Here is a 20775-nt window from a genome sequence, read left to right as displayed (position 1 = left end):
CCATGGGCACCTTAAACTTGCCATGTCCGAAACTGATCTCATTATCTTTCCCTTAAACTGGCCTATTCTTTATTCCTTTTTTTTTTTTTTTAACATTAATGGCTACATCACTTACCTAGACACCCAAGGAGTCCTGCTAGATTCCTTCCTCTGCTCTACTCCTCCTTCCGTATTTAATTAGTTACTAAGTATGCCAATCCTATATCCTAAATATCTACTGAATCAAACATCTTTCACTGACCCTCTTAGTCACTGCTTTATTTCAGGCCTTAATTAACTTTGATCTGTACTACTGCAACAGCTTTGTAACTAGTTTCTTAGCTTCACCTCATTTCAGTCCATCCTCCACAAGGCCATCAGAGTGACAAGAGCCTGAAAACTGCTCACGTTCAGGATTTAGACGAGCCTTCATCACCTGTCACTCGATTCCTTTCAATCCTAATCCCTAAATGTCTCTTCTGGCATAACATTTTCTTTTGCAAATGCTGTTCTTCTGCCCAGAAGGCACTCATTCATTAACTCATTTATTAACAACATATTTATTGTCAATTACTAGACATCAGTAGGGCTTTGAAGATAGAGAGGTAGAAGACACGATCCGTAGCTTCAATCAAGATCTCAGAGTGAACTTGCCATTCAACTTCCCTCATTTCAGTTTTGCATATTAAGAAGTTTAAGATGTCTATGGAGACTCGAGCTCAACTCCCAACTCTTCCTTTTGAACTCAGCTGGAGAGACACCTTGTCTTGGAACCGTCCTCAGCCTCCCTGTTCTTCTCTTTAGTGCAGTGGAAGCACCATGTCCTGTGCGCCCCTGGCACCAAGGACATATTTCTATAACATTGTCACATGGAGTTGTAAATCTTGGCTTGTTTGAGTTTTTCCCACTAGGCTGGGAGCCTCCTGAGATCAAGGGCCTTACTGTGTCCCCACAAGTATAATGCCTGAGCCACAGATGATTTCACTCAGTAAACGTTCTTATTTCATGACAGTATACGTCATGTGGCCACAGTGTACAATTTTTTATAGTTATGCTGATTCTTTAAAGCAATAGGAATTTTTAAGCCAACAAACTTAAAACTTTATTTCTTATATACTATAAACAATTACAGTTATTATTTATTGTTAATAAAATTAATAAAATTATCATTATTTGGTCCCAGGAGATGTTATAAAGGTACTTTCTGTTTTGTTTCATGGTTTTATAGATACTCATGTTCTACAAACAGTTATGCATATACTTTTTCTTCATTTAAAGCAAAATTTCTTGATCTATATCTTTTTAAAAATGAACATTTTTCTAGCTTTAAAGAAACACAATTATTAAGGAGAATTTGGAATATGGAGAAAGGCACTAAAAATAAGTTTTAAAGTAATATGTATTTGATGCATTTCTTTCTCTTTCATATATAACTCAATTTTTAAAGCAAAATAGTTACAAATAATATAGTGTTTTCCTATTTTCACCTAACATTATATTATGAATCCTTTAATGTTATTTATAGTTCTTTGAAAATAACTTTAAGCCTGTATATTAGAGGGGCTATTCCCCAATTCATGTCACAATTATCCTTTATTTAGGTAAGTATAACACATCACTATTATAATTAATGTATGATGAAACGTTTCACTAATGTAAATAGTGCTGTGATAACACCCTCACACATAAAACACTGTACACATCTCTATCTCTATGGTAAAGATTCTTAGAATGGAAACTGTTGGATCAGAAGCATAAACTTTTAAAGACTCTGGATACACATAAAATAGCTTTCCAGAAAGTCAGCACACATTCACATTTGCTTCTATATTAAATTCCTGGATACACTGCTTATCGCTGGTTTTTTAAAAAATTCACCTTCATGTGGAAGGCGGATTTACAAGTATATTTTCTCTAGCAGTTTAAGGAAGAGTGAGGGATGTACACGAGTGGCAGGAGTAATAATAATGCCTTACAACGGTGTCATGGTCAACTTCCTACTCTTATTTAGCTTCTCACAATAACCCTATAAAGTGGATACTATTGTCTCTATTAAAGCTGGGAGACAACCTCAAGGAAGTTAACACTGAAACAGCCCATTTATTAAAGTTCTTCTCAGGAATTACCATTAAAACTCTCAAGACTCTGGTTAAGAGAAAGTAGCTGGTAAAAGAGTAGCTGTTTCATTTTTTTCCCTTCTTTCTTTCCAGCCAGTGTGCAATTTGACAGACAGCCCTTAGTGAAAGGAGCTGGACCTAAGTGTTTCACCCCTATCAGTCTCAAACTACCTCACTTGGAAACTAAACTAATTCACGTGGGCAGACAACCGATGGAGCTGTAAAAAGCCTACTCACATCACAGACGGGTACGATAGCCGAGCCATAGTTTTCTTCTTTATGCAGAAGAGTATCCGCATTATTGTATGACATGGTCATTCGTGTGCAATGGCTACTCTTTTAACACAGTGTTGGAGGTGAGGTAGGTGGAAACAGTAGTTGTCTTGGAGATGGGCATCCAGAATGGGGTATTGATTAAAATACTGTATCTGGTTAAAAATGACAAATTCTTACCTTAACTATTAATCCTTTTGAGTCCACCAACCATATCTTCTTCATGGCTTTCTCCTTTGGTAAACCTTCTTTCTCCATGGCCATAACAATCAAGTGTGCAATCCCTAAGGCAGCCTGAAAAACAAAAATGTTTCAAGTTGTTCCACATAATCCCTTATCAAGAGTTACATTTTACCTCATTTCATCATTGTTAACAAGGAAGTACAAAATGGCTCTACCTATTGACCAAAAGAGCTATATTCTTCACTTGTACTAGGAGTGAAGTATTTTTGTCACATTTGGGTTCCGCTAAATGACAATTATTTACTCTTTTTATTACAACAGAATCACTATTATGCTGCTTTATATTAAGCCACAGATAAACCAGTGATATCCTTGGTTGTCAGCGTCTTTAACCCTGTTCATACAATTAAGATTTCCTCTAATAAGAAAATACTGAATTTAAAATAATGAACTGCTCAACCTTGCTTATGAGACTGTATCGCTTATTGTTCAGTTCAAGCTCTGCTAACTGAATTGGAAGAATGAAGCCCGGTCATTTGGAATGAGAACTTGACCAATTAGGCAATAAAATGGAACACTTAAAATATGTGTTCCCGAGCATTTATTTACTCTTTTAATTTGGACAAAGAAAGTACTGTGAGATTTCTTGCAAGGTTAAAGGAATCAACTCCTTTGGTATATGATAAATTTGGTGATGATCTGTGAAATTTCCAAAACATTTTTAGGGACAAACAAGGGCCAGTTTTGAATCATCCAACCATGAATACCTCTCTCCTGCTGAGTGCCAAGCACTGGCCTGTGGCATTCAACAAAACCCTTTGGAAATTTAAAGAAGTTTACTAAAATTAAGTACAGCATGTAACAATTCACAGAAATTAAAAAAAACTCAAATTTTAATGAGCTGTAATTTAACCTTGATTTTTATTCTGATGTGAAAATAAATTTGTGACTTACACCCTGAATACTTTCACATGTTTATATCTTGGCATGTAAGTTTTAGCTTCATGTATTTTGCTTTATTTTAAGAACAAGTAAAATCAAACCCAACGCAGTATACAGTTTCTTCCAGTGTAATACATTTATTCATAATCATATTAAATTTGAAAATTTAAGGCTTCTTAAAATATGTATAGCCACAAAGTATTTCCCCATTTATTACATTCTATAATTCTAAAAAGATTTTGGCAGTTTTCTCACAAGAAGCTCAAACTAAGCTGACATTTTAATTTCTATTTTGGGGGTGAATTATTATAACTGGACTCTAATTTTCCTCTTTCAAATGATTAATCCATAGAAAAAGACAACAGGAAACAGCATTATTTTGTATTCCTGCCATCTCTTTCCAACAATTTTAAATGTTTTAGTTCTTTTGCGTGTGAATGGTTATACTGCATGATGAATTTCCAATTCAAAATATTTTTTCTAAAAAACTTCTATATAGTTATGTAAGTGCACATTGAATTGTGAGTCAAGTTAAAGAAAATTTTGGTATGTGACACTGGAGGATACTAAAAGTTAGCATCAGCTATAATAGCTTAAATACTTAAAGGTTTCTATATATAATTAGCCGTACATTGGAAACTTGTTTGGTTCCTGCATGGCACCTTAAATATGCCGAACAAAAACCCACGGCAACATTTGATAATCTTACAAATTGAAAACTGTGAAAATATCTCTATGCCTCTAAAGTCTCCTGTGAAAAATTAATATGCCTCAATACTTAATTTGAAGAATCTTTCAGTAAAACCTATAGCTTCAATAAACTAAAAATTTGAGAGACTACCTCAAACTTCAAATTCATGAGTAATTAGAATGAATGTCATGTTCACTAGTGTAGGAGAACGTAAGCACTACATAAGGCAGGTACCTCCCCAGCTCCTTGGAATAGTACGGTTTGATCAGACAGCTTATTCTTGGTTATTCGAAGGGCTGCAAGGATGCCAGCGACTGCGACGGATGCCGTTCCTGCAACAAGAAACACGTTGAGCAATCCTCACATGGGCGCTGCTGTATCCCGAATCCCAAGCCTCAAACTGATACTCATGTCTTGAAATCATCACACAACAGGTTAACTGGTGCAGAAAAGGAACCTGCGGTTGTCCGACCCCACGCTTGCATTTGATGTGAAATTCTCAGGCTACTGACATCTGTCTTTTAAGATAGCAACTTACGACTGTTGAAAACTTTCCAAAAAAGAAGGTTCTGTGGCTGAATTTGCTGATGCAGTGACTAAGAACCCTCCTACACTGTTGGTGGGAATGTAAGTTGGTGCAGCCACTGTGGAACACAGTATGGAGGTTCCTCAGAAAACTAAAAATAGAGCTACCATAGGATCCAGCAATCCCACTCCCGGGCATATATCCAGAAAAAACTATAATTCAAAAAGATTCATGCACCCCTATGTTCCTAGCAGCACTATTCACAATAGCCAAGACACAGAAACAATCTAAATGTCCACTGACAGAAGAATGGATAAAGAAGGTGTGGTATATATGTATATACAATGGAATATTACTCGGCCACAAAAAAGAATGAAATAATGCCATTTGCAGCAACATGGATGCTGGAAGACAAATATCATATGACATCACTTATCTGTGGAATCTAAAAAAATGATACAAATGAACTTATTTACAAAACAGAAATAGAGTCACGGATGTAGAAAACAAACTTATGGTTCCCAGGGGGAAAAGGTGGAGGGGGAGGGATAAATTAGGAGTGGGAGGTTGGGTTTAGCAGATGTAAGCTTTTATATATAGAATGGATAAACAACAAGGTTCTACTGTACAGCACAGAGAACTATATTCAATATCCTACGATAAACCATAATGGAAAAGAATATTTAAAAAAAGAATGTATATATATTCAAACTGAATCACTTTTCTGTACAGCAGTAGTTAACACAACATTGTAAATCAACTATACTTCAATTTTAAAATAAATAAATAGATAGATAAATAAATAAATAAATAAAAAAGAACATGGGGTTTGGATTCTTAGGTGGATTTCCAGCTCAACCTGTTTACTAGCTGAATGAATTTAGAGAAATCATTGTGTCCTTCAGTTTGCTCAGCTGTAAAATCACTGTATTATATGAGATCAAAAAATACTAAGTGCTATTAGAAAATTTAAATGTTTTAATTTTCAACTGGAAAAATTAACAGTTAATAGCAACGAAAAGCTGATGTTGGTGCAGTCTTTAATCAGCTTCCTACCTATGATAAATCACTGGTGAATCCCAAAGACGCTGGACAAAATTAATGTAAAAATTATTTAGGATAAAAACTGAGCTTTCCTCATCATGCCTCATGGTAGCAGAAACTTCACCAGTTCTAATTTTATTACTTTGCCATATAAACTTTCACAGATCACAGAGTGGTTCTTTTGCTTTGAACATAATTACATGGCTCAATTTCTTCATGGTTCACGTCTGAAATATAACTCTGAAGCTTCCTGCAGTACCTCCCTGTTGTATCTACAATTTACTCCTCTAAAGTAACATTCTACCTATGATTCCTAGATCACTCAGCTGGGTAGTAAAGCCTAGTGAAACTTTAAACACCCTCATTTAGTTAAAAAAAATAAAAATAAACCAAAAAACATAGATTAGAATAGGTTTGAAGAGTGACACAATGATGAAGTGTTATGTATGCCAAGTACCAGAGATGCATTAAACACTTTACCATCAGTAGATTTGTTCTTTTGAATCTTTTGGTTGTTTGCTTCTTTCTTATAGAATTTGGTAGTCACAAATAAGATCACAATAAATGATTAATTATTGAAGAGCTGTGTGTCTCTTGCATGTTTTTTATTTAGGAACACAAATATAAAATGCTTGCAATTTTGAGCCGCCATGCAACACATTATGAATTGCAGTAAGTCACACATCACACAAAGGCCACTCTTCTATATATTATTTACGATGAAAGCCTGTGTAAAAATAAGGCTGATCTATGTAAGAAAGATACCATGGCAGGCTTAGAATGGTATTTGCCTCATACATCAAGATAGATTGACTAGAGTTGCTAAACAGATGAAAAGAGAATTTTAATGAGAGAGGTACAGCTATCCAGCCACTAGATGAACACTTATTCACAAATAGCATCTCAAGCTGTCTCTACATTGGCCAGAAGTTTGGATTTAAGGGACCCTAAGCTCCCTTCCAACTCTGAGATTCTGTAACTTTAAGGGTCTCTACAGATTCTACCAGCACCCCAAGATTTAACCAGTTGAAGAGTCAAAGTTGAAATATCATCAACAATCACTGTGTTTGTACTATTGTTTTGATTTTTAAATAGAATTGGGCATTTAAGGATAGACAGAATAAAATATTCCAAAAGATACTAGCTATAATGTGTGACATTTTTATATGGTTATGCTACATCACTCTGCACTAAAACTCAAAATGTTTTAAGTTCAGACATATTACCCCAAATAAGGCAAAATAAGTCTCTATCTACACTGGATATCAGAGCCTTATATTTAAAAGTATATTTTATGGGGATTCCCTGGTGGTGCAGTGGTTAAGAATCCACCTGCCAACGCAGGGACACGGGTTCGAGCCCTGGTCCGGGAAGATCCCACATGCCGCGGAGCAACTAAGCCTGTGTGCCACAACTACTGAGCTTGCACTCTAGAGCCCACGTGCCACAACTATGGAGCCCACGTGCCACAACTACTGAAGCCTGTGCGCCTAGAGCCCGTGCTCCGCAACAAGAGAAGCCCCTGCTCGCCGCAACTAGAGAAAACCTGCGCACAGCAACGAAGACCCAACGCTGCCAAAAATAAATAAATAAAATAAATAAATTTATTTTTTTAAGTATATTTTATAATATTTCCTGAGAACATAATGAAACATCTAAACTTCTCTTTACAGAATTAATTAACAAAATTAGAAATATTTAGCACTACCAAAAGGTGAACTTGAACATGATTCTTCTACATAACCTGGTCCTACCACCTGATACTGCCTTGATTTAAATTTCATTGTAATCAAGGGAGTAAATGTGGCAAGTTGATATTACATAAAAATGTGAGTCTCCACATTAAATTGTTCCAAAGTAACTTCTGCTTTGAGATTGAAAACTAAACTTTTTGGAAATCAAAGACAGGTTAAAGTTCATCTTTGTACTATCATTTTTAAAGAGTACTTAATATTTAACATTGTTAGCGAGATACTAAAGAGTCAATCTTAAAAGTGTAGAAACTTCTATTCGTCTTTGTGTACATTACAACTTTAACATTAAGTCACCAGTTATGCTGTCCCTTTGCTGTGGTTATTAAATATCAGTCTTACCTTTTATCAAAGAATCACTTCTACTAATGCAATTCATTTGTTAAATCTGATTAGACTTACTATATAAAACCAGTAGAGAAGACTTATGTATAATCAAATTATTACAGTGCTTTACTAAATAAATAGATCAGGTAAAGTACAAGAACTAGAAGCAGGAGGAGGTTGAATAAATGTGTTTAAGCATTTAGGGTACCTACCCCGGTCCTGAGGGGTGAGTGTGAGAGGTCCAGGGTACCTACCCCGGTCCTGAGGGGTGAATGTGAGAGGTCCAGGGTACCTACCCCGGTCCTGAGGGGTGAGTGTGAGAGGTCCAGGGTACCTACCCCGGTCCTGAGGGGTGAGTGTGAGAGGTCCAGGGTACCTACCGCGGTCCTGAGGGGTGAGTGTGAGAGGTCCAGGGTACCTACCCCGGTCCTGAGGGGTGAGTGTGAGAGGTCCAGGGTACCTACCCCGGTCCTGAGGGGTGAATGTGAGAGGTCCAGGGTACCTACCCCGGTCCTGAGGGGTGAATGTGAGAGGTCCAGGGTACCTATCCCGGTCCTGAGGGGTGAATGTGAGAGGTCCAGGGTACCTACCCCGGTCCTGAGGGGTGAATGTGAGAGGTCCAGGGTACCTGCCCCGGTCCTGAGGGGTGAATGTGAGAGGTCCAGGGTACCTGCCCCGGTCCTGAGGGGTGAATGTGAGAGGTCCAGGGTACCTGCCCCGGTCCTGAGGGATGAATGTGAGAGGTCCAGGACTTCAGGCAGGAGAATACGCTGTGCAGGAAGAGCAAGTGCAGAGACAGCGAGGCAGGGGTGACTGTGAAAAATCAGGGCTGAACATATAATTTACTTTTCCTTGCCTGCAACAAACTCTACTAAAACAACAGAAAGAAGATCTTAAAAAAATCAAAGAGACCAGCAGAAGAGGACAGCAAGACAATTTTAGAAGCGGGAAGGCAGATGGGCAAATGGCAACTGACTCAGTAGACTTGAGCAAGCTGAATTCACGGCCAGCCACGGGGGATACTAAGAGGCAGTGGGACTGACACAGCAGAACTCTCAAAAGGCCCGAGTGTAGGAGGCACCAAGCAGCTCTGGAAGTGGGGATAAAAGAGAGGCTACACACAGGAAGCTGCTCAAAAATCTGTTAAGAAGTTGTTTGAACCCAGATCCATTTCCCTCTCCTGTCGGCACACAGTTGACTCTCCCACACCCTGGAGGTTTAGAAAGAAACTAGAGGTTTAGTTTCTAAAGAGGGTCTCCGGACTGTAAGGCACCAGACGTAATTGTAAGGTTCCAGGGATAATGGTGCAAGGGTACCATACTCAAAATAAGAAGATTAAATGAAAGTTTATTCTTTCCCTACTTGGCTTGAAGAATACTGGCAGAAAGTTGATACTGGCAGGAATAATAAATAATATAATAATAAATAAGTCACCTATAATCCCATTGTCTAGGTACAGTAATTTTCAACATTCTGACATACATTCTTACAAGTTCTTTCTCTACCTGATATATGCAAATTCAAGAAAATTTTAATTTATAGAAAAATATTTCATGGGAATAGAATCTAAAAAAGAGTGGATATATGTATATGTATAACTGATGCATTTTGCTGTACATCTGCAACCAACACAACATTGTAAATCAACTATACTCCAATAGAAATTAATTTAAAAAAATCTCATGCCATGCTTATTATTTTAACATACTTATTTAACATATTTTTATCACTTAAAAATATTTTGTGACTATCTTACCATATCAATAATAATATTTTAAAATATTATTTTATATAGTTATAATATCCTATAGGATGAACCTGTGATAATTTATTTAACCAAACCTGTATCTTTGGGTATTTAGAGGCTTTCTGATTTTTGCCATTAAACATAACATCACAATAAATACCTTTATCTGAATAGACATTTTTCCAGAGAAGACATACAAATGGGCAACAGGTCCATGAAACGGTGCTCCACCTCACTAATCATCAGGGAAATGCCATTCAAAACCAGCATGGGATACTACCTCACACCTGTTTGGATGGCTATTATCAAAAAGACAAGAGACCCTCCTGTAATTTGCTACAGGATGCATTTCCCAAATTGCAATTCCTCTGCTCTTCCTGAATAAACTTAATTTCTGGTATTAAAAAAAAAAGACAAAAAATAACACATGTTGTCAAGGATGCAGAAAAAAAAGAACCCTGGTGCACTGTTGGTGGGAATGTAAATTGGTGCAGCCTCTGTGGAAAACAGTATGGAGGTTCCTCAAAAAATTAAAACTAGAATTACTATATGACCCAGCAATTCCACTTCTGGGTATTTCTCTGCAGGAAACGAAATCACCATCTTGAAAAGATACATGCACCCCTATGTTCACTGCAGCATTATTTACAATTGCCAAGATGTGGAAACAACCCAAGTATCCAATGACAAATGAATGGGTAAAGAAAATGTGAAGTAGATATATATATATGAGTATTATTCAACCACTAAAAGGAAAGAAATTCTATCTTTTGTGACAACAGGGATGAACCTTGAGGGCATTATGCTAAGTGAAACAAGTCAGACAGAGAAAGACAAATACTGTATCTCCCTTATATGTGCAATCTAAAACAAAAAACAAACACATAGATACAGGGAACAGACTGGTGGCAGTTGTACAAAATGGGTACAGGGAGTCAAAAGGCACAGACTTCCAGTTAGAAGATAAATAAGTTCTGGGGGTGTAATGTACAGCATGGTGACTAAGTTAATAATACTATATTGTACATTGAAAGTTGGCACAAGAGTAGATCTTCAAAGTTCTTATCACAAGAAAAAAAGAATTTGTAACTATGTGTGGTGATGGATGTTAACTAAACTTATTTAGCAATACATACATGTATCAAACCATTAAGTTGTACACCTAAAATTAATACAGTGTTATATGTCAATTACATCTCACTTTGAAAATAAATAAATATTTAAACTAATTAGCTAAATATCCTTGTATATTTGTTTTGCACACCTTTGTCTGCAGAGGATAAATTTCTAAAAACAGAATTCTTGGATCAAAGATCTGCATAATATTAAGATTTGTGACACGTATTGCCACCCCAAGAGTTGTACCAATTTATATTCCCAACATCAATGTACAAGAGTGTTCATTTTCTTAAAGCATCATTAACAGTTGGGATTACAATAAAAATCTTTGCCAGTTTGATACAGAAAATGAGTTTGTCATCTGCTGTTTAATACGCTTTTTAAAACTTGGTGTGGTTAAACTTTAAAACATGTTTTCAGGCCAGTGGTATTCCTTCATTTGTGAGATGTCTGTTCTACCATGTCTGATTTTGATCTTTTCAATTATCAAAGCATTCGGTATAAGATTAGGCTACATTTACCTTATTTTTTAAAATCCTAACAAGCTAGTTCATTATGGCAAAAATTTCTATGTAAAATACTTAGAATGTCAAGTTAGAGAATAGCTATTCCAGAGAGGGTATTATGGGAAGAAAAATCTCTTTTTGCAGCTAATTTTAAATGACCAAAGGATGAGACCTTATTCTTTTGATCTGAATTTGTTGAATTCTGATGGTCTCCAGATTATATTATTAAATCTCCATTTCTTTTTTCTTTTTTTTTTTTAAGATTTTTTTTTTTTGATGTGGACCATTTTTAAAGTCTTTATTGCATTTGTTACAATATTGCTTCTGTTTTATGTTTTGGGTTTTTGGTCGTGAGGCATGTGGGATCGAACCCGCACCCCCTGCATTGGAAGGTGAAGTCTTAACCACTGGACCGCCAGGGAAGTCCCGTAATTTCCATTTCTTAATAGCTAATTTGCACACTTTTTCTAGTTAGTAATAATTTATAATTAGAATGCATTAAGGTCTAAATAAATTTTGAACCCAAATCTCTACCATTTAAGATTATTTTAGATCATTAATATAGTAGAATTTAAGTATTTTTAAAAATCAAATACTTTTCATAAAATGCTAATAAATTTAAATAACACATCTGTTTAAAAAAAAAAAAAAGTTCCCCCAAAGGTCCAGTGTAAAAGCATTTATTTACATGGTAAGGCTGTAATAGTTACGGAATTATTTTTGTTGGCACTAGAACGCAATTTCTATGCCCACAGTGAGGAAAGTATGACATCTGTGGGCAAAATAGTAAAAACATAAGGTTAAAAAGGTAAAATAGAAACATATGGGGAAGATGTGTCACTAAGGACACTATTTTGGTATGGAGAAAGCACAAAATAGTTTGGTCATTTCTAGTCAGAACTCCAATAACTTGCCAAAAGTTTTGTCTAGTCAGAGATTAGACTCGTTTTTCTCAAACGTTAACTTACTGTTGGCTAAGGCAGTAGGACGCTAAAATGTGGAAATATGTAGACTGTGTGTGTGCAGATTATATTTTAGGCAGATTAGTTGAGGTGAAAACTAGTTATTTAATGCTCCATAGGGGTGATCTGCTGGGGGAAATGTTCTGCTGTGGATTCTCAGGGCAGCTCCACATGCAGTGCTCTTGGCTTGGCCTGGCATCTGCCTCAGATTTCCTGTGCTCCTGACTTTAATTCTGATGCAGCCCAAGCCTTGACCCCTAAATTCCTGGCCACAGTTGACAGAAATGCTGACCCTAATTCCTAATTGCTCATTTTGTTTGATGATTTGGATTTAGCATTCTTTTTCCTAAACTGAAATCTGATACCTATTTATTCTGTAAAATGATTCAAAATTATGCAATACCAGTCTTTAACGTCTATACAGACATTTCTGTGAGACCCACAAAATCAAAAGATATAGAATATTAAAGAAAGGACAGGACAGTTTTGTTCAACAGTTAACTGGTGGCTACTTTAGAGGTTACTACAAAATGAACTGGTAAGTGACTTATAGACACTGATCTACAAAGCCTATGTCTGTAGCGTCAAAGGCACTCTATCATTATATATTATATCTTCAAGTTAGGGTTATAGCACATTAAAATTAGACTGTCTTCATTTCCTTTCTGAAATCCTCCACATATTCACTTCTTATAAATAAACACTCAAAAAAAGGAATACAAAAAGAAGAAAATGAAGTTGAAATAACGTAAGGATCTTTGTCATGAAGATGGCAATAAAGTAATAATGTAATTAACATCACGAAGGATTTTAGGAAAAGAAAGAGTAGACCAATTACGTTAGTGTGCCTCAAGATGTAAAAAGAGACTCATTATCTTTAAATACACTATATTTACATAGCTATGTTATACTAAAGAACTTAAGCATAGTCAATTTTAAAAATTATAAAGTATATTTCAGTTGATAGAGTATTTTCACAAATAACTATTTTGTCCACAATATAAACTCTACGAGAAAAATATTATCATCCTCATTTTACATTTAAACTTTTCTTTGACCACCTCATTTCCAATGGCATTCATCTTACTCCACTTTGGCTACAATCCTCCTAAGTTTCATCTTGGTTCATCTCTCAGAACTAATCCTTCTTGGAATAACTACATTGGAATACCTCACTCATCATGGTCGCAATCTCCTACCTTTCCAGTTCTTTACTCAGTTATCCCCATTATACCTATTGTTTAACTTCATGGGAATCTAGCCCTTTGGCCCTACCTACCCATCCTTATATCTTCACTTCCATCTCTATCCAACTTAGTGCTATGGTCTTAGTGCTAACCTTAACTCTTATCCCATTGTCCTTTCTCTGCACAAATACAGTAAAATACCCAGCATAGACAGACCCAACTGACCATCCTGGCCTTGCTTACTCCTAAGCTCTTGCACTCAAGCTGCTCAGCCTGGGGTCATGGTATGTTTGTGGTTTTCAACTTCAATGGACCCTCAGCACCCACTACTGAATCCTTTTGTGTTTCATGGTCAGATGGCTCTCTAGTCCTCTACAGCAGTTCTTTCAAATTCCCTTTACCCTCATCAAACTTCTAATCCTCTCATTTCCAAAGAAGAAAATAGAAGCTATTATATAACTTCCTGCCATAGATGAGAAATTAAAACTCAGAGAGGTGAAGTCAATTGATCAAAGTCCACAGCTAATGAAGAAGGAGCAAAGCAAGTCAGTCTGACCCCAGAGTTCTTAACATCTATATGTTATAATGCCTCTCATTTTCTCATTCTCAGTTACTGTCTTCCCATTCTACCAGTTCTTCAAGGCAAACACCTAGGCTCTATCCTTGGCTATTTCCTCACCCTCATCATCAACAACTAATCATCTGTCTATTTCTTAGTCTTGACTGGCATTTTCCCAGAACCAGGCACCATCATCATGCACTTGGACTACAGCAACAGCCTTTAAGTTTGCTCCCAATGAATCTAGTCTCTACACTGAAAACAATGAAAGGGATCTCTCCAAAATGCACACCTATCTTAGCCAACCTAATTCCTTAGTTCGACTCTCACCAACTCTTTTTAGACCAGAGGTTGGCAAACTCTTTCTGTACATGGCCAGGTAGTAAGTATTTTAGGGTTTGCGGTCACATGATGTCTGCCCCAGACTTACAAAAGCAATCATAAATAATACATAAACAAATGGGCATGGCTGTGTGGCAAGAAAACTTTACAAAAACAGACAGTGGGCTGGGTTTGGCCCATAGGCAGTAGTTTGCTAACTCCTGCTTTGGACGTGTTACAGTCATTCATTCCATTAACATTAAGTACCTTCTATGGGCTGGGCACTGTATTAATGCCAAGGTGATGAACAAAACAGACATATTCTTGTCCTTAAAGTTTAGTGGGGAGAGAGATATTAATTTTTTTAATTACATAAATATATAGAACTGTTTCTGTGATAAGTTCAACAAGGGAAAAATAAGTAGGGCTATGCAAGCCTATGATAGGTGGATTTGGCTTAGCACAAGGATCCGGAAGATTTTCCTGAGGAATGTCATGATTAAGAAGAGATTTGAAGAGGGGAGGGAAGAGTATTCTAGGAGGATGGATCAGCATTTGAATAGACCCTCTGACAGGAAGAAGTCTGGCTTATGTTTGGACCTGAAAAAGACGGTGATGGCTAGAATGGCAAAAAAAAATGAGGTTGGAGAGACAGGTAGGGATCAGACCATGCATTTTGGACCATATTTATGACCTTCATCTTTCATCTTAAGTGCAATGGAAAACCATTAAAGTATTTTATGGAACGGATGATATGACTAGAATATCTACGGCAAAAAGAAAACTTTGGCTTGTCACAAAATTCTCAGCCCCTAGGTCTACATCTGGCAAACTGTAGTCATACTATGGAGAGAACACATAAGAAGGGGAAGCAATAGTAAATGTGGATAGATTTCTTAGAAAATGCCCATTATTTAAGAGAGATGATGGTAACTTACCTTAGGTTAATGGAGAGGAATCTGTGGAAGAGACAGACTTTTACAACAGAAAATCAGGAGGATGAGTGATGGAGTGTATTTGGCAGGGAGAGATGAAGAAGAGAGAGACATCAGGAATTCACGAAGAAGGAGAACACACGAAGAAGGTTGAGGTTGGTGGGGAAATAAGAGTTTGATGGTGGGGAGGTTGAGTATGAGATAACTTTGAGACATCCCAGGGGAAATTTTAAATAACCAGATGGGTATATGAACCCGAAATTCAAAGAAGTCTGGGCTAAAGATATAAATCTGCTAGTGGGATGAGTGGCCTTGCAGTATATACCTAAGATATAATAGAACAAAGAGAAAAGGACCTGGGACTGAGTGTTGCAGTGTTCTGGCATTTAATAGCTAGTCAGAGAAGGATGAACCTGGAAAAAAAAAGGGTGAAAATTCAGAGGTAGGAAGCAAGTCAGCAGGAGCATGTGACACGGAAGTTGACGGAAGAGAGTATTTCAAGGAAGACAGTGGGGTCAACAATGTTAAATGCTGCTGAGAATCCAAGGAAGGTCAACACTGAAGAATGTTCACTGCGATTAGTGAAATGGAAGCCATTTGTGATCTTCTTTCAGGTTGCCAGAATTTACTGTGGCCTTCCTCCTTTGGATCTCTGCCTGCGCTTTTATTCTACCTGCCCTTCATGAAACAGGAAGAGTAAGATTCTCATTGGAAGGTTTCGGATGTGGGGAGGTGGGTTGGTGGCGGGGTGGATCTAGAGAGAGGTGCAAAAAAGGGCTTAGTGAGAAACAAAATAAGTAACTTAGACAAAAGCAGGTAGCCAAGCATCTACAATCAATCAAAGACAAACAGGAAAATGCGGTACACACTGTATACAAAGGCAGCTCCTGCTGGGGTAAAGCTTAGAAACTGTGACTGATTTCTAAGCTTAGAAAGCTTAGAAAACTGACTGAGATGAAGGTTGAAGAGAGAAATATACAGTCTTCATTTTAAACAATGAATAATATATTTTCATATATTTTGTTCTTTGTTTAGCCATAATCACTGGGGATTTTATCAGATTTTAGGGCACCTGTTCGTTAGCTCATGCGTAATATGGTACATTCTAAAGTCACAGAGTACTTTTCTCAAGTATGTAAAATTAAATGAGAAATAATGTGTGAAATCATCAAGCATAATCCCTGGCATTTAATCGGTATCTAGTGCAAATTTACTGAGTTTGAATCATTATAAAATTACAAACTAATATCAGGACATGTTGTTCTTGACCCACATGCAGTGAAAATCTGATTACCTTGAATATCATCGTTGAATGTGCAATACTGGTTTTGATACTTTTTCAGGAGCCGAAATGCATTTATATTGGCAAAATCTTCAAACTGAATAAGGCAATTCATGCCATACCTATGGGACAAAATATTCACATTAGAAGAGGTTAATGAAATAACATTTAAAAATAAACCTTGAAAATCAGACTATAAAAAAGGCAAAACATTATTTTCTTTTAAAGGTCCTATCTTGCTACTTAGTATAAATATATAATACGTCTGTTCAGCAAATATTTACTACATGCTTACTACAGAAAAAAGCATTGCATTGTCACCGTGAAATACTACAAAGATGACAAAAATATGGTACCCTGCAGTCAAGTAATTTAAAAGTTAGTAGAACTTATTTTGAAATAAATGAAAAGTGCATGAAAAGTAGTATAAAAGTGGTACAAACAAGGGATAACAGATGTTGAGAAGACAGATATCACTCCTGACTGGGGTTACAAACCAGGTAACAAATGAACTGAGTTTTAATCACGTCATGATTTCAAAAGTAGAGATGTAAGGTTCTACAAGCTGAGTAAACAGCAGAAGCAAAGTAACTGAAGTGAAAGTTAGGAGAGAAAAAAAATCATTCAAAAAACAGAAAGAAGCCCCACTTGGCCAAAATGTCGTGTATGGTACATGTAAGGGTGTAGTGAAAGACAAGGTCAGAATTTTATGTCGGAAACCTTAAAAATTCTAGCCTAGGATTCTGGTGTTTGTTCTATAGCCATGACCAAACACTGAAAAGCTTTGAGCTTTGAAGTATACAGCACAGATTTTTATTCCTGAAATTAACTTACTGGTTTGACCCTTTATTCTTATGATCATCTATGGCCTGTACATCCAAGACGAGGGAAATTAACACCACTGATATCCCAAGTATCTGAGAGTTACCAGAGAAAGCCTTATAGCCATGGCCATCCTTGCTAGGTGATTTAGAGATGTATGGTCTCCAACCTCGGCTAGACTCCCACTGCTGCCATATTTATGATTCCTTTTCTTTGTCCTTGGTCAGCTTCCACTGCTATTGCACCCAAAGGCTATTCCTAATCTTCGCCAATCCTTTTAAATCTTGACCTCTTCACCTGTCTCCTACTTCCTGGCATAGTGAGGGCATAATGTGTGATCTCCTTCAACTATTCTCCTCCCACCGCATCCCCCATCTCTATCTTTAGCGCTACCCTGCAGGCATCAGTCAACAAGATGTTCCTCTTCCTGCTTAAGGTAACTCACCGCTGCTGCCCACGTTCCCACCACTTCCTTCTTAATTAGCTCCCTCTCTCCTATTTACAACTCCTTCTTCTGGACAAGTTCCTTCCTCTTTTTTGATAACTGACTTGGAGCTTCTCATTAGAGGGAAAAAGTTCTTTCTCAACCCCATGTTTTTCCTATCCTTTCCATTTAATGTATATGAAATATTAGTTCACAGTTTACATTATTTCTCCATCCCCTGTCATTTACCTTCTGTCCTCACGACTCTGCTAAAATTGCTGCTCTAGAATTAGAATGTTTCCGAACTAAAAATCCAAGAAACACTGTTTCCCATCCCTAATTTACCAGAGCTCTTTGCTGCATTGCCACTAATTCTGTTTATCTTTTTCCCTTGAAACTCTATTCCCTAGGCTTCTGTGATATCATGCTTTTCTGTGCCTTCTCCTAAACTACTGATCATTTCCTCTTCTTTCTCCCTTAGGGAGTTCTTAGCACTTAAACATTGGTGTTTCCCATGACTCTGTCCTTGGTCTACTACATGGTGTGTGTGTGTGCGTGTGTGTGTGCGCGTGTGTGCATGTGTGCGCGTCCGTCCATCCTGACAGAATCTCAATCCCACTCATAGCTTTAATCACCAATTATATACAGTGACTCCCAAAGGTATGTTTCTACTCTACTCCTGTGAACTCCAGACTTGTAAATCTCATGACGAGCTGGATAATTTCACTTGAACGTACCTCAAGTTGAAAAGTCCAAAATTAAACTCATTACATTTCCATAATACCCATAAGTGCTCAGCAAATATTTGTTGGATGAATGTAATTTACAGATATTTTCTCATTTAATCTCAGGGTACGATTTTATAGATGAGGATAGCCTTGGGCACCAGGTAAGCTGGGGAGGGGAGATCTGCACTCAAGTCTGCCTGATGATGTGGTAGAGCCTGCCGTTTAAGCTAAGCTTTAAGTTTATGATTGATTCCTTTCTGTTATCCTGTAGGTTATTATATATACCTTTAAGTATATACCTTTGAACAACGCTGAGTTCTAAAACTAAAAATAAGGAGCTCTATAACAGAAAAGTTTTGTAAAATTTAATCAGAATAATAAACTAGTGAAAAGACTGACTAGTCTTTAGGGGCTACGTTTTGTTGCAAACCAACAGTTAATAGAAAGCTGCTAAGCATAGGTTTGGTTGTTTAACATTGATGATGGTCCTACCTCTTCATGGTGAAGTCTGTCTCCTCAAGACTTAAACCAACACCTTCTTATAGATTATCTATTATGTATTTCCAACCTAAATTGCTTACTGAAACTCAATCATCTTCACAGAACATTTCCAAAGTCAAGTAGGCTCTTGACTCTCAACTTCAACAATTTTTTTTCTATGATGGAAGCATACATTTCCATGTCTCAGAGACCAAAGGACTGAAGCTGTTATTTTACTATTTCCTTTTTAACCCATCATATTCAGTTAATTACCATTTTCTATCATTTCTACTATTTAAATATTATCACAGCCAAAGAAATCAGTCTTGCTCCTGCTAGGACTGCAAAAAGTCTACTGGTCTCTGCTTCTCCTTGTCTCCCTCAAACATATGACATAGAGCCACCAACGTTTTGTAAACAACAACTTCCACCAGCTACTCCTTTGCTCAAAATTCAGAGTGGATTGCTCTGATGATGACGCTCAAATTCCTTAAACTCAAGGATCTATAATCACATGTTATCTTTTCAATTGCCTTATCTCTCCCTATATTCCAGGGTAAGTCCCTTCCCCACTGAACCACTTCTCTCCTCTCTCAAACACGCCACGTCCGTCTCCTTCCCATGTCTTTATTAATGCACTGCCATTGCAAATCACCGTCACTCTTGAATCGGCAAATATTTTCTATACCACTTATGAGGGGTCTAAAACTACTAGCATGTAGATGTCTCATCAACTAGATCAAAAGGTTCCTGAGAGACTTAAAACTCTTTCAGATAGTACTACTTCAGTAGAGAGAAGATCAAGTGAATATAATACGTAAGCACAAATTTATTTCATTCAATAAGAATAATTGGTCACTTAATAATCTGTACTGCCGAATACTATGACTATCAGTTGCTTTGAATGAGTTGCATCAGAGTAGGTATTTCCCTTTATTTGCCCCAATTCCAGAAGTTCTACTGTTTTGCATTTTTCATACTAGTTCAAAAAAAAGTATAATCTTTCTATTATTTAAATAGACATGACTTTTATTCTAGAATTTCTCTATTATTTAGCAAGAAACAAAATCAAGTTCGTTTCATGTTACTTTTTAAAGAGCTGGCACTAAGTAGGTTATAGAAGTTTTCAATATCAATAGTTTCTATTAACAGAGGTAAAAAGGTTAGCCTAGTCAAACCAAGATTTTTCAAAACACTCATTTAGTACTATAAGACGTTAACACATTTTTCTCTTTTGGTTGAATTCCCAAATACAAACAGGAATTTAAATCATGTAAATCACAGTTATTCTTATAATCTTTATTCATATTTATTTGCCCCTCCTTTGAAAATATTTTCTACAGTTACCTAAGAAAACAAATTCCTATGAAACTGCTATTTTTTCCATCAGCATTTAAAAATTCTTTCCCGTATACTTTCCTCTTTTCTTTTCTATCAGTCATTTCGGAAATGTTATTTGTTTAGAAGACTTTCTACAGTAGTCCTTTAGGCCTTTAAAAAAAGTAATATTTTAATTCAAACAAGCAGCATTAGAAAATTCCCATATGAGCAAAAAGACTAATAAAATATGAATTAATAAGAAGTTAATGGTCTAAAAGTTCTACTGCCAATATCTTAAATTCTCTAATACTCTCCTTCTCTGCCCCTAGTCCTGTCTTCCCTCTCTTCCACCAACTCCTTCCCCAGCACACTACCCACTCTTCATTTGGTCCCTCCTTTCCTCCGAGTTCATTCTTCCTAGCTTCACCTCTGTATGCTGAAGACAGTTACTCCAGCCATGCACTGGCTGTCCCCCTAGTGAAACTGAGTAGGACCCTGTGGGGTTCCTGGGCATAGAAGACTTTCTGTCCCCCGATTCTGTCCTCCCTAT

The 20775-nt window shown here is 36.8% G+C and overlaps 1 protein-coding gene across 2 annotated transcripts in view; it reads right to left on the bottom strand.

Annotated features, from left to right (window-relative positions):
• Positions 1-20775, bottom strand: part of ME1 (malic enzyme 1) — a 183677-nt gene that overhangs the window by 25548 nt on the left and 137354 nt on the right. For both annotated transcript variants that reach the window (XM_082474214.1, XM_082474215.1), the window contains exons 7-9: positions 16464-16573; positions 4420-4517; positions 2550-2663 (exon numbers count right to left, since the gene is read on the bottom strand). In XM_082474214.1, the coding sequence (XP_082330340.1) occupies positions 2550-2663; positions 4420-4517; positions 16464-16573 (322 nt within the window). The remainder of the gene's footprint in view (positions 1-2549; positions 2664-4419; positions 4518-16463; positions 16574-20775) is intronic.

Source organism: Balaenoptera physalus (assembly GCF_965194825.1).
Source record: "Balaenoptera physalus genome assembly, chromosome: 9".
NCBI classification, from domain to species: Eukaryota; Metazoa; Chordata; class Mammalia; order Artiodactyla; family Balaenopteridae; genus Balaenoptera; species Balaenoptera physalus.
Note: the sequence above shows the minus strand (reverse complement) of the source record. Positions and strands in the feature narration are given on the sequence as shown.